Source organism: Colias croceus, chromosome 7, assembly GCF_905220415.1.
Source record: "Colias croceus chromosome 7, ilColCroc2.1".
NCBI classification, from domain to species: domain Eukaryota; kingdom Metazoa; phylum Arthropoda; class Insecta; order Lepidoptera; family Pieridae; genus Colias; species Colias croceus.
In genome coordinates, this window is record NC_059543.1 from 2786425 (window position 1) to 2804343 (window position 17919).

The 17919-nt window shown below is 39.5% G+C and overlaps 2 protein-coding genes across 2 annotated transcripts in view; one reads left to right on the plus strand and one right to left on the minus strand.

Moving 5' to 3' along the window:
* LOC123693453 (disintegrin and metalloproteinase domain-containing protein 10) overlaps positions 1-10814 on the plus strand; it is an 85116-nt gene extending 74302 nt beyond the window's left edge. Inside the window, exons 11-16 of the mRNA XM_045638560.1 lie at positions 899-1016; positions 2073-2242; positions 4150-4412; positions 4995-5227; positions 7162-7337; positions 7667-10814. Coding sequence (XP_045494516.1) covers positions 899-1016; positions 2073-2242; positions 4150-4412; positions 4995-5227; positions 7162-7337; positions 7667-7758 — 1052 coding nt within the window. The 3' untranslated portion in view covers positions 7759-10814. The remainder of the gene's footprint in view (positions 1-898; positions 1017-2072; positions 2243-4149; positions 4413-4994; positions 5228-7161; positions 7338-7666) is intronic.
* A 985-nt stretch (positions 10815-11799) lies between these two features.
* Positions 11800-16903, minus strand: LOC123693074 (membrane-associated protein Hem). The gene is made up of 2 exons (XM_045638025.1): positions 16723-16903; positions 11800-16428 (listed from the first exon to the last, which is right to left on the minus strand). Exon 2 carries the CDS (start codon positions 16425-16427, stop codon positions 13050-13052), a length of 3378 nt encoding a protein of 1125 aa, XP_045493981.1. The 5' UTR covers position 16428; positions 16723-16903; the 3' UTR covers positions 11800-13049.
* Between the last annotated feature and the right edge of the window lie 1016 nt (positions 16904-17919).

A 17919-nucleotide genomic window follows, 5' to 3' on the forward strand; every position in this document is an offset into this window, starting at 1 on the left:
CCAACAATAGGCATGACGACAGTATCCATAAATGATCGTATTAGTGTTTTTAAGGGAAAATGTATAATAAATAAAATCAATATAGTGACTTAAAAATCTTAAAAACACTAAGATTAATGAGATTATCAATGAAATATAACATTGAAATTCTGCAGTTGGCCATTTTGACTAAAACACGCGTGACGTCACGCTTAAGTAAACAACTCACGTCAGATGTATTTTGTTGTTATGAATATGTTGAGAATACGCATTTTTATTTATTTTCTATTGTTTCACGTATGCTTTATCGACTCAGAACAGAAATATAATTGCGATTTCACGAATACGTGGTTTCGGGGTTCTCCGCGCCAACGTTTTACAATCATTTCTTATTATTTTCTCGCTGAAATAATTACTAACACATTTTTGAGCATTATTTTAATGTGGATTCACACTGCAATACTGCACACCACTTATAAACTTTGAAATTCGTTTCTATAACACATATTAAATAAATATTTTTTTAATTTTCTTCGCAATGCATACAAATAATTACGTATTTACTAAAGAGTGACGTCACGCTTACGCCATGACACCTCCGAGCTGTTTTGGCACAGTTGATAAATATTTTTTGAAAAATGGCTTTTATCTTCGTTAAATTTAAGTATATTACCGAAATATAGGGTTTTTCTTGTATAGTAAACGTATACACACATTATGGAAGAGGATTTCAAAATCTTTCGCATGCCTATTATTATTAATCTTGTATCAATTATTAATCTTCATTTAAACATCACTAGCTCATACTTTACATGTGATAAAAATATTATTATGAGGTTTTAATTTCTAAATAGTACACTTACTTAATTTAAGGGGTTAAAATTCATGTTATGTAATGAAAATTAATTTAATTTTTTAGGTTATGATGAAATCGAGTGCAAGGACCGATGTTGTTACCCGCGACAAGTAAGTCAGTTCGATCTGGAGCGCAACATGTCCGCCAAGGGCTGCCAGCGAAGGGCCAATACACAATGCAGGTGAGTTAAAAGCTGAATATGCTTTAAAATGCCTTTCGTTAAACTTTTTTTGTGTATTTTTTTATTATTTAAACTTTCGTTAAATAACAATAATTTTAAATTATTAGGTATCTATTCTTATATATATATATACGTATATAATATGTATATGTACATATTTTTATTTTATTTTTATTTTTCTTTTTTTGATCCTTTTAAATCAAACACCACCCATCTAATTTTAATTCGTATGACAAATCCTATCCAAAGGTTGCCTGGCAGAGATCGCTTATTGCGATAAGGCCGCCTATTTAACATGTTATGATTTTCTTTTTTGTTCTTTTTATTTTTGTGTTAATCTTTTTTGTGTGTGTTAAATAAAGAATTTAAATAAATAAATAAATAAAATAAATAAATAAATGTTTGAAGTTTGAGTATATGTAATATGTAATGGCGCATCCACACATGCCGCCGGTTTATGCCGCCGGGTTTCAGACCGCCTTGCCGCTGAATGTAGGCCGGCAAATTCACTTCATTTAGAAGCCGTACGCAACTGCTGCCAGCAACCATAAGCCGCGCGTGCCGCAGGCTAAAGATGCAAATGTCATGCCACTGGGCATATGTGGATGCGCCATTATATGAACCTTAACCACCGCACCACCGCACATCCCGTCACAAGAACCTGTACCATCCACACCATCTGGACGGTTGGCGAAGCACAACTGTGCGCTTTATGCGCAACTTTCTTCCGAGTACTGCTGTACTTTGGAACAAACTGCCTAAGTCTGTATTCCCGAACAGCTTCAATATGGAGGCCTTCAAAAAGAGAGCTTATGACTACCTGAAGGGCCAATAAATTAAGCCACTCCCTGATCCACTGAAGCCTTTCCCTTAATATTACTTTCCATTTTATTAAATATCCTGTCCCTCTCCCTTTACCAGTAGGCAACACCCGTAACACAGTTACGGTAGTCTATGGGCGGCGCACTTAGCTTACCATCAGGCAAGGCGTCGGCTCGTTTGCCTCCTTCTACCATAAAAAAAAAAAAAAAAAACCTACACGTTTCCGTGTTGCAGCCCGTCGCAAGGGCCGTGCTGCCACGCGCAGACGTGCCAGTTCGTGCTGGCGTTCCGCAACCAGACGTGCCGCGAGGCGAGCGAGTGCAGCCACGCGTCCGTGTGCTCGGGCCGCGCGCCCGACTGCCCGCCGCCCCGCGCGCTGCCCGACCACACGCACTGCAACAACGGTATGTGTACATGTGTTCCGCAACCAGACGTGCCGCGAGGCGAGCGAGTGCAGCCACGCGTCCGTGTGCTCGGGCCGCGCGCCCGACTGCCCGCCGCCCCGCGCGCTGCCCGACCACACGCACTGCAACAACGGTATGTGTACATGTGTTCCGCAACCAGACGTGCCGCGAGGCGAGCGAGTGCAGCCACGCGTCCGTGTGCTCGGGCCGCGCGCCCGACTGCCCGCCGCCCCGCGCGCTGCCCGACCACACGCACTGCAACAACGGTATGTGTACATGTGTTCCGCAACCAGACGTGCCGCGAGGCGAGCGAGTGCAGCCACGCGTCCGTGTGCTCGGGCCGCGCGCCCGACTGCCCGCCGCCCCGCGCGCTGCCCGACCACACGCACTGCAACAACGGTATGTGTACATGTGTTCCGCAACCAGACGTGCCGCGAGGCGAGCGAGTGCAGCCACGCGTCCGTGTGCTCGGGCCGCGCGCCCGACTGCCCGCCGCCCCGCGCGCTGCCCGACCACACGCACTGCAACAACGGTATGTGTACATGTGTTCCGCAACCAGACGTGCCGCGAGGCGAGCGAGTGCAGCCACGCGTCCGTGTGCTCGGGCCGCGCGCCCGACTGCCCGCCGCCCCGCGCGCTGCCCGACCACACGCACTGCAACAACGGTATGTGTACATGTGTTCCGCAACCAGACGTGCCGCGAGGCGAGCGAGTGCAGCCACGCGTCCGTGTGCTCGGGCCGCGCGCCCGACTGCCCGCCGCCCCGCGCGCTGCCCGACCACACGCACTGCAACAACGGTATGTGTACATGTGTTCCGCAACCAGACGTGCCGCGAGGCGAGCGAGTGCAGCCACGCGTCCGTGTGCTCGGGCCGCGCGCCCGACTGCCCGCCGCCCCGCGCGCTGCCCGACCACACGCACTGCAACAACGGTATGTGTACATGTGTTCCGCAACCAGACGTGCCGCGAGGCGAGCGAGTGCAGCCACGCGTCCGTGTGCTCGGGCCGCGCGCCCGACTGCCCGCCGCCCCGCGCGCTGCCCGACCACACGCACTGCAACAACGGTATGTGTACATGTGTTCCGCAACCAGACGTGCCGCGAGGCGAGCGAGTGCAGCCACGCGTCCGTGTGCTCGGGCCGCGCGCCCGACTGCCCGCCGCCCCGCGCGCTGCCCGACCACACGCACTGCAACAACGGTATGTGTACATGTGTTCCGCAACGAGACGTGCCGCGAGGCGAGCGAGTGCAGCCACGCGTCCGTGTGCTCGGGCCGCGCGCCCGACTGCCCGCCGCCCCGCGCGCTGCCCGACCACACGCACTGCAACAACGGTATGTGTACATGTGTTCCGCAACCAGACGTGCCGCGAGGCGAGCGAGTGCAGCCACGCGTCCGTGTGCTCGGGCCGCGCGCCCGACTGCCCGCCGCCCCGCGCGCTGCCCGACCACACGCACTGCAACAACGGTATGTGTACATGTGTTCCGCAACCAGACGTGCCGCGAGGCGAGCGAGTGCAGCCACGCGTCCGTGTGCTCGGGCCGCGCGCCCGACTGCCCGCCGCCCCGCGCGCTGCCCGACCACACGCACTGCAACAACGGTATGTGTACATGTGTTCCGCAACCAGACGTGCCGCGAGGCGAGCGAGTGCAGCCACGCGTCCGTGTGCTCGGGCCGCGCGCCCGACTGCCCGCCGCCCCGCGCGCTGCCCGACCACACGCACTGCAACAACGGTATGTGTACATGTGTAGATACGATTCTGATGTTTTTAAGCTGTTGCATAGCTTCTAGCGCGGGCCTTGAACACCTGAATTTCGGTCGTTGTTAAATAATGAACCAATCCCTTTAAAAAGTCCCAAATCAACCATTTTATGTATTGAAAATATTTAACATTTTTATGTTTATATCCAGGCACGCAACTCTGCATAAAGGGCGAGTGTAGCGGCTCGATCTGCCTGGCGTGGAACATGAAGGAGTGCTTCCTGTCCTCGTCACCAACGCGTGTGGGTGATGGAGTTACCGCTGTAGTGGATCGACGGGCACTGTGTCAACTGGCGTGTCAAACTGGTCCAAGACCAGACTCGTGTAGAAGTACTGCGGAGTTCGCGGCCCAAGTTGGTCTGCCTCCTGGTGGGATCAGTTTGCGGCCAGGATCGCCGTGTGATAACTTCCAGGTACGTTAGCGCACGTATTCAAAACATTGAGTGTAAAAATTAGAGGTAACTTCGTGATGTTTTTTTATCGAATCAATTTTAATGTTTTATGTAATTGATCAAACAGAATCCTCTAAAATATCATCTAGCTTGGATATATATTTTATTTTTTTGATTTGCTCTTGAATATTACACGTACTATCTAATAGAAGATTGGTAATTTTGCTTTATACCCCCTCTTAAACCAAAACCTTAGTTTTGGTCAAGTGTCAACGCACTACTTTGAATTTTATTTTTCTTTTTAAATTGTGGCTGTATGTTTCATAAACATCATAATATGTCAGCGATCAGTGGAAATATTATCCTACTAATATTATAAATGCGAAAGTTTGTGGGGATGGATGTATGGATGTTTGTTACTCTTTCACGCAAGTACTTCTAAACCGATTACTATGAAATTTGGTATGTAGCTAACTGAAGACCCAGAATAAGACATAGGCTACTTTATATCCCGGAAATCCTACAGGAACATTTTCATTGAAAATGCGGGCGAAGCCGCGGGCGGTATCGAGTTTTTTCATATAACCTAACGTGTACCTGCAGGGCTACTGCGACGTGTTCCTCAAGTGCCGCGCGGTGGACGCGGAGGGCCCGCTGGTGCGGCTCAAGAACCTGCTGCTGAACCGCGACACGCTGCTGAGCCTGCAGGAGTGGGTCGTGGAGAAGTGGTGGGCCGTGCTCATCGGCGGCGTGGCGCTCGTCGTGCTCATGGGCGCCTTCGTCAAGTGCTGCGCCGTGCACACGCCCAGCTCCAACCCCAAGCGCCCGCCCGCCAGGTGAGTTTTGTATGATTTTGTGTCATTACCACAATCTTTTTGAAATGACACTTTTTTAGACGCGTTGAGAGTATTTTTTAAGGTCGCGTCGTGGTAATGACGTCGTGTCACGGAGTGAGGCGACGATTTTGGTATTTTTGAATCTTGCTAAAGAATTTTCACTTCTGCCACGTGTGCAAGTTTTTTTATTTATTTATTTATTTCTTCGTAATCATACAGCATTACAGTAAATAACATTTCTTAATATATTGATACAGAACTATGAGCCAATTAAGATTACAAAACAAGGTACTTACAGCTAGATAAATGAGTTATTTTTTAAATGACATATCGCACCTTCGGTAGAACAAGGGCATAATTGTCATAAATTGCCAAAATGACTTAAATATGCAGAAATGCTTTAAAAAGGCCCTTTCAACTGGAGGGACAAAGACATTCGTTTAATTCCTACAAAAAACAGCCAGATTGAAATAGTGGCGTTGTCATTTTGGCGCTATTTTGTTTCTCTCTTGGCGAGACAAAGTCTCATTGGTTAGTTGTGCCATCGGCGGAGACTGAGCTAGCTGTCACTTGGAGCGCTTACGTCGTTTATGTAAATATGCCCTATAATGTTTTCGATTTCTGGAACGACAAGGCCATATCTGTCACACTTATGCCTAGTTTACGATTTAAAAATTGGGAGGACAAAGTCGTTCAGACAATTGTGCCCTTGTCTGTCCAAGATTTGTTATACTCCATGGTCTAAAAAGTAACATTTTATTCCGATAATTGCTGTAGAGAGCAAAAAAAACAAGATAGTTTTTTAAAAATTTAAACGATAGGACTGCCAATCAAAATACAACAAACATACCCTCACACCCACAAATCTATCCTCAAAAACTTTCGAGTTTACATAATAAATAATAATATTAGTAAGATATTTATTCGTAAATAATTATTTTTCTTTTTCAAATTTGTTTTTGGAATGTATTATTTTGCTGTGAACACATTGCCTATAAAATCGATCATACATAAATTAGGGGACCCAGCATAAAGCCGATGCCGTCCATTCTGGAATATAAAACGTGCAAAAAAAGCTGGCCCAATATCAATATGCACTCCGGCAGAATACATAAGCCTTATAAAAAATGCCACGAAAAAGGAGGAATTATTTAATGTCAAGGAATTGAATTATGATTCTTTCTTGTTATGTTATCTTAATATAATATTATTCCAATTTTTAAAGCGATTCCAAAGAATTTTGCTAGGAAACATAATAGTTTCAGATTGTTGAAGATGTGTAATGGCTGATTAGTAAGTTTTGATCTTTATTTTTGTGATAAAGTACTGCGGCTTTCTAAAGTGTTTAAGAAAATAAAACATTTATACAAAAAAACACGTTATTATCATTCCAAAATTATTAACTTAAAGCTTTAGATATGGTCATATTTACAAATTAATTTTCTTGTTGGTGGAACAAGGGCACAAATGTACACCTACTTAAGAAAAAAATATTATTAAAAAAAAACTAGCAGTTTTTAATATTTGTAAACGATACACCTAAAAGAATATAGTATATAGTTTATGTCATACAAAGCAGAACAACCATAAAAAATTATTATCATAGCTAGACCACATTAAGTACTACAAATATCTTAAAATGGCTCTCCTGTAAAATTGCAAAAACTGTAATTGTGCCCTTGTTCTACCGAAGGTGCGATATCAGGAAGGAGTGTTTTCCATGTTTTGGTGAATTATATAATACAGTAAGAAAGGTTAATAAATAATTAAACAGTTAAATCTGAAATCTCCCTTTGTGTGAGTGTGTGTATGTGTGTGTGAGTGTTAGTGTGATGTGAATGTGTGGTTGTCTGGACTTGCGTGTTAGTACAGTTTAATATTTAAATGAGAAAATCTTTGTTTTTTTTTTGTCTAATTGTCTTTAAATCTTTAAGGCGGCTGTCGGAAACGCTGCGACGGCCGATGAACACGCTGCGGCGCATGCGCGGCGCGCACGGCGCGGGCGCGGCGGACGCGCGGCGCGCGGCGGGGGGCCCGCGCCCGGGGCACCGCCGCGCGCGCAACCACAAGGGGTACGCGCCGCCGCTCGCCTACTGCGCACGGGATGTGGGTGAGTGTGTATGTGCCGCATAGTGCCCACATAGTGCAGGGGGGTGCCATACTAGCGGTAACGCGTATTTTGACACGCAACAAAACCTGGAAATGCTTATTTCCAGTAATGCGCAGGCAAGCGGTAGACTAGCCGTGCCACGCATTTAAACTACAAACTAATTAAGTATTTCTAGTAACTTATACTGAATTTTGTAGCTACATGTGTATCACCAAAACTCAGACAGAGATTTTCGAGTGAAACAATAACAAATTTATTAATGTTTAAAATTTTCACGTTCATCATATTAGTAGGATGTGCACTAAACAGTATTAATGTTCCGTTTGCAGCCCCGGTAGCGGGCGCGGGCCCGAGCCGGCGCGAGCCGTACGCGAACGCGTACCCGCAGGCGTACGAGATGCGGCCCGCGCACAAGGTCTGACCCGGCCCGCTGCTGCCGCTGCTGCTGCTGCTGCACGCCGCGCACCAACACCGGCAATAGCGTACAAGTGTACATGTGTACAAGTGTACATGTGTACAAGTGTACAAGTGTGCATGTGTACAAGTGTACATGCGTACCGCAACCAATAGCGCGTACATTGACACACACGCACTTACGCGCTGAAACACCGGCAATAGCGCGCACGTGTGTACGTGTGGACTGGAGCCAATAGCGCGTATTGTGTACTACACACACTAACGCGCGCACCAACACCGGCACTAGCAAGCACAATACCAGCGCGTACAGTAACACACACACATACGCCCGTATCAACACCACAACTAGCGTGCACACATACGCCCGTATCAACACCACAACTAGCGTGCACACATACGCCCGTATCAACACCACAACTAGCGTGCACACATACGCGCGTATCAACACCACAACTAGCGTGCACACATAGCCATGCGCATTACACACACATACGTACGCACCAGCATTTCAACCTAGCGCGCACACAAGCACGTGTACGTGAACAGTGCATTACACACGCATACGCGCACACACCAACACATACAACAACACACGCGCCCGTAACTAAGGCTGTAAGACATATGTATCTATATACAAGCAGTCCATTATACATACATACACACGTACATAAGAACTAACCCTAGCACGCAGTTAAATTAATTTGAATAACGTATGGATTCAATTTCCAGTCAACGTTAACACACACATTCACAAACACGCAAGAATCATCAAATAAAAATTTATCGTGACAACTGTTCGTATTGAAATGTATAAGACAGTCAAAACATGTATATTTAAAGCACACACACATGTGAAAATAAATGTGCGTAAACTAATCTGTCAACACATACATGTAATATAAATTGTTAATACGTTATTAATAGTGTGATACTGCCACCTCTTTAAAACCTCTAATTTTCAAACTTAATAATAAAAGACAAAAAAGCTAACACAGTATTGATACTCATATCTGTAATATACTCAAAAGAACCGAAAAGTTCTACCAAAAAATTAAAGTTATGTCAAAAACATTCATTATCATCCCATTATTATTCCAACCGCAAAGAAATCCATCAATAGTCGTTTTCCAAAAGAGTATAGACTTCGATTCTCAGTGTTGTTGTTTTCTATATAAGAAAAAACTAATTCACTGCCATTATACATCACATAGATAAAACAGCGTAATACATTTTATTAAGGCAAGTTTACATTAAGCCACTTACTGGCGACATTTGCTCTGTAACATTGATTCATGCGTGTAATATTTTTAAAATATACATTATTATCAACGTCATACAATATACTTAATATCACCATTTCATCGCATTGCACATTTTATGTAATAATAATATAGATGCATTTATTAAAATATTACCCGAGACGTTCCATGAATATTGTATTCGTCAAGTATTATATGTTATTATTTATCGTTTATAATTTGCATTATTTCAATGTATTTCATACCTCCATATATCATTGTCAAATCGTAAATGAAGCACCGACATATTCATAAAATCACGATGTTCCAAGAGCGCGTAAGATATTTGAATATTAATATGTAAATGAAACTGTTGATATAGATTCATTATTGAACATTTTAATGTGATAAAACCCTTTCTCTGACCTTAAAAAAATTGTTATTCACCATTTTTAAGACTTCGACACTTTGAATCCAAAAACCGTTTCATTTACACTGTTACACCTTTTTAGCGAACCCAATTTGAAGATGTTAAAAATGTACTATGAGAAAACGACTGTATAAAAACTACGCTAAGCTCAATCAAAACCGCATCGTGTTCCACAAAATTAGCTATTATTTTTGTACAAGAAATAGAAAATTGTCGTTAGTCGGTTGCCGCGTGTACCGACCGGACCTGTGTATATTTTTGTATATAAGCGACATATACAAATGCGATGTAAAAATATCATGCAAATACTAAATAATCGTACTGTTATGAGACTTTTATATAAGTGATCAGTTGTTTTATTGGAATCTCCGTAAGTAATTTTTATGTCATTGTTTTAACGTATGTAGTTGTGACGTGGGGAAGTGTATAGGTGCCATTATAGAGATTTGTATTCCAACTTTGTTACGCCTCCTTGTTCGTAATTATACAAAATTGTCTCAAAATTATATCATTTATGTATGGGCTCAATAATCCTCAATCTACGTATTAAGTATATTTTCGTCGATACGGCCATATTGGAGATGTAATTATTAGGGTTGTCTTTGTATAAAGCTCAAATTGAAAATTACCATCAATATTGTTAAGATGTACCCAAATTCAATTTTCATGTAGAAAATTAATAACAATGATTAGTCTTCCTATGGCAAATAAATGTAATGTTTATAATTTACTTTAATTTAGTAGGAGTAATATGAAATTTAAACAGTATTGCCAAATGATCAAATTTTATTAGACTGATGTTTCGATGTAAATTGATTTGTTGGAAAGCGCTGAAGGCGCGCGGTCGCTCAAAATTGTTCCATTAGTGATTCGTCTCGTATATTATGTATTGCATATCAACATTAAGTTTGTTCGGATACTCGATCTGTTGTACAGTTCAGTTCGATTGATCTCTAATACATAAATATTATTTCGTTCGAACGTATTACGTAGTATAACTCCGTCGTGCAAGCCAAAGAGCATGATGTATTTTTTATTATTTCTATACATTAATATTAAGGATAGTTATCGTATAAGTATACCATGTTAATGCCATTTTATTAGAGAATGTCGGTATAATACGCAGTCTTGTAATGTACTATAAGCCTTGTATATTTGTATGTAACTGTGAGGAGGTCCGTAGAGCGACTCGACCAATTTGACTCGTGTATGTCGGTGGTTAGCTATTGACCATCGAGTAGTAATCAATGGCATTATTTCTCCTAAGTATAAGCTAGTTTACCGTAATAGATTATTTAAACAGACAATGTGAATATTTTTAATTAACGAGATAAATGTTACAACATGTGATTTCAAAATAACAAAAAATACAATAAATTTTACATGATCTTACATGGCTTTTATTTTATTTTTATACCTTACCTATCTACCTTTTAACTATCATTGTCAGAAATATTTGTAAAACCATAGAAATCTAAATAACAAGACACTAGAAGTCGTAAGCACGCGTGACCTTGTCGCCACTCAGGTGACTTCCAAGCCACCAGTGCGTTCGTCGCTATTCAGTTGCTCTCGAGACGTGCGTGTGTAAACATAGTGTGTTCCATCATTTCCCATTGCGGAAATTCATCCTGCTATACTAATAAAGGAATAACATTTCGTCGGTAATTATTTTTTTTTAGAAATAATGCTGTTATTCCTTAAAATTAAAGAATATTTACAAGTAATACGAATGTCACCATAGTAATCTAAATAACAATGAATGACACAGTCGACCGTTCTTATTATCACGTTTAACACAAATTTCAACCTTATTTGTGTGTGTTTAGGTTCAAAGTTATATTTATTGAAAATTAACGCCCTCTGTTGTAGAAAAGTCGAAGTTTTTAGAATTTGTATTTTTCTGAGCAAAAAGAAACAAAACATCTCATGTACCTGGGGATGTTATTCAAAAGTAAACCGTAAAACCGTGCGTTAGGGTACTTTACTTGTGTGTACTGTTTAGTTATCGGCATGGGTTATTGGTGTAAATGTGTTGATTTTGACGACAGTGGTTTTTATACTAGGTAATTATGACATTATAGCACTTCTATAGTGTCTTGTTATTTAGATTTCTATGTGTATAACTCATCAAAAATTTATATTATCATCAGAGAAACGTTCAATATGAACGTGGAATGATTTATAATAACTAAGATCTTGATTGCACACATACGGTTGTCTTTTACCGTTGTAACAGAAATCAATCTGAAAATTAGACAAGATTTTAACGAAACGAAAATGATTGTTTTAAAATTAAGTTAGATCTAAGAATGAAAAGGACAAATAATAATAGTACCACTAGTGTAAGAAAGGGGATAGAAATATAAAACACCAAAATATTTAAAAATTTATTGTAAGGTACTATTCATATATACAAGTTACAAAATGTCTTATATTAGACTTAGCGTATTACTTGCACGCATGCAACAAAATCTCTAAAATACAAAATGTGTGTTTAGTGCTAATGTATTGTCTTTTGGTAAACTTTTAGCCTCGGCGGTTAATCTAACAAGGTTATGGATTTGTTGAGTGATTAATGTATTCAAGATAATCCTCTAATTGACTGCTATAAATGTTTTTAGAATTACATCATTGTATGAGATCATTCTGATTCTATAAAGGACTAAGAACAGTGGGGTTTAATAAACAGTTAAACTTGTAAAATATTAAGGGATAAAACATTTATGATGATTGACAATATAAAATAGTGCCTATTTATATACTAGGCATACAAAGAACCAAATAAGATAGTAACTACGAGACGTAATATGCCAATTAGGAATTTTTTAAGAGCGAAATATTTTATTCAAATGCTTGACACTTTCGAATTATGTTTACATATAGAAGCACCAAAGGAATTGAGTTATAAGAACAAAAAAGAAAAACTATAAAAAAAGATGGAAACTTCTGAACACGTGTTCAAAGCACACAACATTGAGTAAAATAATAAAACTGTAGATGAAGATTACTAAATAATTTATTTGTTACATGAGATGATGAAACGCCATGGACAGTCTGCAATTCATAACTTGCTCTATATTGCTACCTATAAAGTATCAAAGAAATATAAAACAATTATAAAAAATCTGATCATAACTTTAACTAACATGTTATGTGATATTCACTTAAATGCTAATACGAGAAAGCTTAAATCTAATCCATCTATCATATTATTATAAAAAAAAACTGTCTGATAGCACATGTATAAAAGCCAAATATAATTTAGACAGACACTATAAACGTAAATTTATAAATTATATAATTGTTACAATTCTACGTAATAAAGCTAAAACCTATCAAAATACATTATTTCGTTTATGACAATACTTATTGAAAAGGAATACTTTACCAGTCTTTTAAGGCCCAAAGAATGCAAATATGGAATCGTGAATATTATTTTTGTGTGAGTACATAATACATCAAACAGATAAACGAACACAACTTATAAGTTTAGAACTATCAGGTATTACAAGAAGTGCGTTATAAATAATAACCTCGTAAACTACAATGTCCTATGTCATAGAAATGTCTTTCTTAACATTATGGAAATTCTAATTATTCTAATAATAATTAATGCAGAATAAATTAAGAATGCAATAGCATTTGCTCCTGCTTGTAAACTTCGTGGTAAGCATTGCGTATCAAAACGTAAGGGAAGCACGACTCTAGTAGATCCATTGTAAGGAACGGCGACTCTTGCACAATAAGGTCTAGAAGCAAATATACAGATTCGCGATTCCTTATTGCTTCTTTATCAGTTTCTTGACCCAGCCGTAACAAAGAAGACGAAGCGAGAGCTAAGAATTCCTTCATTCTATCTTCTATATCGCCCTGGCCACATATCGTGAACAAAGCACCGAATATGTGATTGATAGCAGGAGCCATGCAATGAATATTGTTCGCATGACCTTCTAAAGATGGACGATAGAACGAACCTTCGCTTCGTGCTAGTCTTGGAAGAGAAACTGCAACAAACACCATCAAGAGACATACGATAAGATGTTCTTCTTCCTCAAGCTCAGCTTTATGTTGACGTAAAGCCGAGGCTAATGTGGGATCAACTTTGCACGGCAAGCCAGCCGCCGAACACATCTCAGATATGACTCGCATTGGATCTCCACTCGGTAACTGCTGCTGGAAGTCCTTAATTGAGCTAATCAGGAATGGAATTCGTCGTTCTAAAACATCAAGTAACGATTCTTGTGCTATCTGTCGGAAGCTCAATATAACCCCTATTATTGTCATTCTTTGCAACACATTATCCACCTGTTGCAGCCTTTTGAACTGTTCTCTCATAATTTCAGGCTTGTCAAAGTTAGTTCTAAGCATTTGGAGAACTTCTTTATTTTGTACGACTAATTTCTTTAGCTCCTGAACTTGACTCGCGATATGCCACATTAATGTCTCACTTAACAATTTCATTCCATATGGACCAATCAATTCCGCAAGAGCTCTTAATTCATTGATATCTGAATATTCCTCGGCATTGAAGGGTATCGCACCTTCGGCTGAAAGGCTTACGAATGCCTTCTGATTCATTGAAAAACATATACTTCCAGCACTTACGCGCCGCAACAAAATTTCCGAATACCACTGAGTGTAAAGGGACGCTATAGTTTTTTCACCATGGCTATCCATATTTTGTGTTTGTTGAAGAAGGCAATTATTGAAAACACGCGTGATATCGATATGAACATAGTTTTCAACGGTTTGAAGAACATTCATATAGGCTCTTACGCTCACAAGCAATTCGGAAGGTTTAGCGATTTCGCTAGTATCTTGGTTAAACATTACCATACCAACAAGTGCTTTAGAAAATCTCGTCTCTAAATGTTGATGTAAATATTCGCGAGGTGCAAATGTATACTCCCATACATTGACTGTGGAGCAGTAGTTTATAGCAAAACACAGTTCTGTCAGGGCCATATGCAGTTTATCCATTGTAGTTAACTCTTCCCTGGTCTTTCTGTAACTCTCAGCACCTGGTTTAACTATCTCAATGGGATTTTTCTTATTCTTATCTTTCTTTTTACGATTAGCAAGGTGAGCGATTGTTTGTGCACAATGCTTTGGAAGAAGTTTATCACTCATTGTACATTGCTCATCACAAATAGTTGTGATAATGTTTTTAGCTTCTTTTGCCATCTCATCAAGGAATATGTTAACTACAGAAAGACTCCTTTCTCTAATGTGGTGTCTTTCTTCTGGACACAGCTCATGTGTACAGTTTTGGAAGTGGCTGCAAATGAGTGGGAATGCAATAATGTACCGATTTTGTGCTGGAAATTCTAAGCACATATGAAATTGACTTTCAAATATTTTATTGTAAAAACAAAACAATGACAAATCTGAGGTTTCCACCATAATTTCATCAAGGTTGTCAACCATTTTAGTATGAAATACCATTTTATCAATAAATTGTGATAGTTCTCTTTGGTCAACTAAATTGAAAGGAGCTTTGCCAACTGATGTATATGCTTGAAGTCTGAACCAATCCAGGCGAAAGGCACGAAAATCGAATAACTCATTGCTTTCTACTTGTTTAACAGTCAGATTTGCGGCAGTGTTGCACAATGAAGAGAGTATGATACTTTCATCTTCTGGACACACTTGTAAATTTTGTATCATAAGGTTCAAAGCCACAGCATCAAAACCTGACAGGTACTGTACATAATATCTTTGCATTACTTGGCTGTACTTACGAACTAATGCTCTCAACTCTTCCATATGAAACAAGAGCTCTGGAAGTTGGCGATCTACTAAATCTTCAGCAGATTTTCCTTTTACTTTTTGTGGGGGATTGTCATTATGCCGCAACAGCCAAAACACTTCATCTCTAGCGTAGCAGAGGCCGATAAATATGAGCAATGCCTTAGGCCCTAGTAGTCCTGGCTGGTCAGTTAATATAAGACCAAGTTCCTTTAAAGCTGTTCTCAAAAATTTTCTTCTCTCTCTGTGCTTGTAACCAGCTTTTTGAACTGAATGATGATAGCAGTCTTTAACCTCAGATATCCTTTTTCCATATCCCTTTATACCATCAAAAAAGCCTTGAATGTATGAATGTATGTAGATGACCTCATCTCGGAATAGCGCAACTACCCAGCCAGATTCTAATGCACTCACCCACATTTTGTTTGCATGATCTTGTTGCAGCATCTGATGGCACATGGCAAAACCAAAAATCACCCATCTTTCTAACGACTCTAAAGAAACATACTCACATGACATAGTATTTGTTTCTGAAGGTTTTAAGAGCAATGCTGGGTTGCTTACTAGACTAAGCTTCTGTTCTGATCTCCAATGCTCTGCAGTAAGATTTCTAGCAGGATATACATGCCACAGGGAATTCAATGCACTCGATAAAACTTTTTGGTGTGTCAAAAATTCTTCAGATAATTTTTTTAATGGTGCATCATAATCTACAATCAATTGACCGAGTCGAGGAAAGCTTGGATCAATTTGATTATGAAGCAATTCATGTGCCGCATTGAATAATCCCAGAACTGCCTTTCTGTCTTCTACTCTAGAAAGTAGGATCATCAAAGATACATATGTAGTGACCAAGTCGAGATAATTTTTAGTCAATTCAAAATTAAGGGTCAAATCCAATGTCACTTGACATGCATCGATTATGTTTAATAGTTCACAAACATTATCTTTAAAGTCAAGAAGATCAACAAATGTGTAATAATAGAGAGATAAGGACTTTATTATTTCATTCTTGATATTCGTAATTGCTTGGAGTCCTTTCACATCAATATTTGGGAATCTTCTAACAATATGTTTTATAGAGGATTCCAAGGTTTTATCAGAGAGGAATGCAGGCTTTGATTTAGCATCCCCACAGGCCTTTTTTATGTTGTAGATTCTCGTCAGCATGCCGATACCACGGTCATTGAGGATGATAAGCTTCTCAGCCAGCTTTTGCTGGCTGATATGGACTGATCTCGACAAAGTGGACATTCTGAAATAAAACAGTGTGTTTAAACTCAATTGTTACTGAGGGGAACGTTATCTCATGACTATGATCTAATTGGTAAATCGTAATTGTAAACAATTCATTACGTGACTAATTTCGGAGATTATACTATGCATTAAAACTTGAAATAAACAAATCAAGTGATTTAAATAAAACATTTGTTCATGGGAACAATATTAATGAGGCTTTTTCCCAAAACGGTAATGATTACAAAATATTGGATGTATTAATTGAACAATTTATATAGCTGTGGTTGTACTAATGCCTTTTCAAACTTACTTGAATTTTGTCTGAGATAATTAATGTTTATAGTTCCATTGTCCTACAAAATCACCACTTTTGCAAACTTGTTTTTCTCATTGAATTGCACTTTATAAAATCCTTATCTGTTCAATAAAACAGGAAAAGGGAGTGTCGTTAATAAGCACACAATTCCCGTTGTGGCATTTGATTACCTGTCGCAATGACAACTACTGACATTAGTACCGCTTGACTTTTTTACTATGTTTGTCTTTGCCATTTGTCTTTGGTATTATAAAAAATAAATTATAGAAGATCCATTGAGATAATATTACTACGTATGGAGGAGACACCACGAACAAAATCTGTGCGCCATTTTTTTGCTCTAACTAAGTTTTAAAAATTATTATCTAGTTAGGTACTTACCGATGAAAGTTATTCCTTTGCACTTTTCCGTATTATTTGTATTATTTGTGCAATATCGTAACACACACGAAGGCATATTTGATATTGATTGATGCGTTTCACTTTAAAACAAATAAAAAATGAGCGTGCAGTTACGCCATATGGCGTATGTTGAGCGGAACATAAGTGATGTAGGCGGTGTCGTCTCCATATGTATATCTCAATGAGAGGATCGATGATTGTTCATGGTTTGAAATCTTAATATTATTACTTTATTCTATGGTTTTGATTTTTAAGTTTTAACCCTTCCTTAATTTAGTCGACTAAATTTAGTGGTCCCTAAATTAAATAAATTGTAATCCCATTTAGCAAGTTAGCATCCTACATTCATAAATGGTATAAGAATGGTATAGATGGTTTCTGACTGACTGAATCATTTAGAAGCCTCATTAGATACACATCTAGGAAGGTGTAATCGTATTTATATAGTCACTAAAAACTTGACTTATTCATAAACTTTTATAAATTGTCTTATTATAAGGATAATTTTTTAAGCAGGAATTGCATATTACAGAACTGAATTATAATTAATCATAATACGTATTTTCTTATTAACACAGGTTACGACCTATCTATCTTTGAATGATAAGGAAGTATATGACTTCCTCGTTAAAAACAAATATTATATCTTGCTTGCTATCTTGCCACGAGATTTAATAATATGTAAAACGGAATTGAATTAATTTGTAAATAATCTCTACACCTGCTCGTTCGTTTCTAAATTGAGGACTTAGATCATTAAGTAATGGATAACACTCGCAGGCGTTTCCC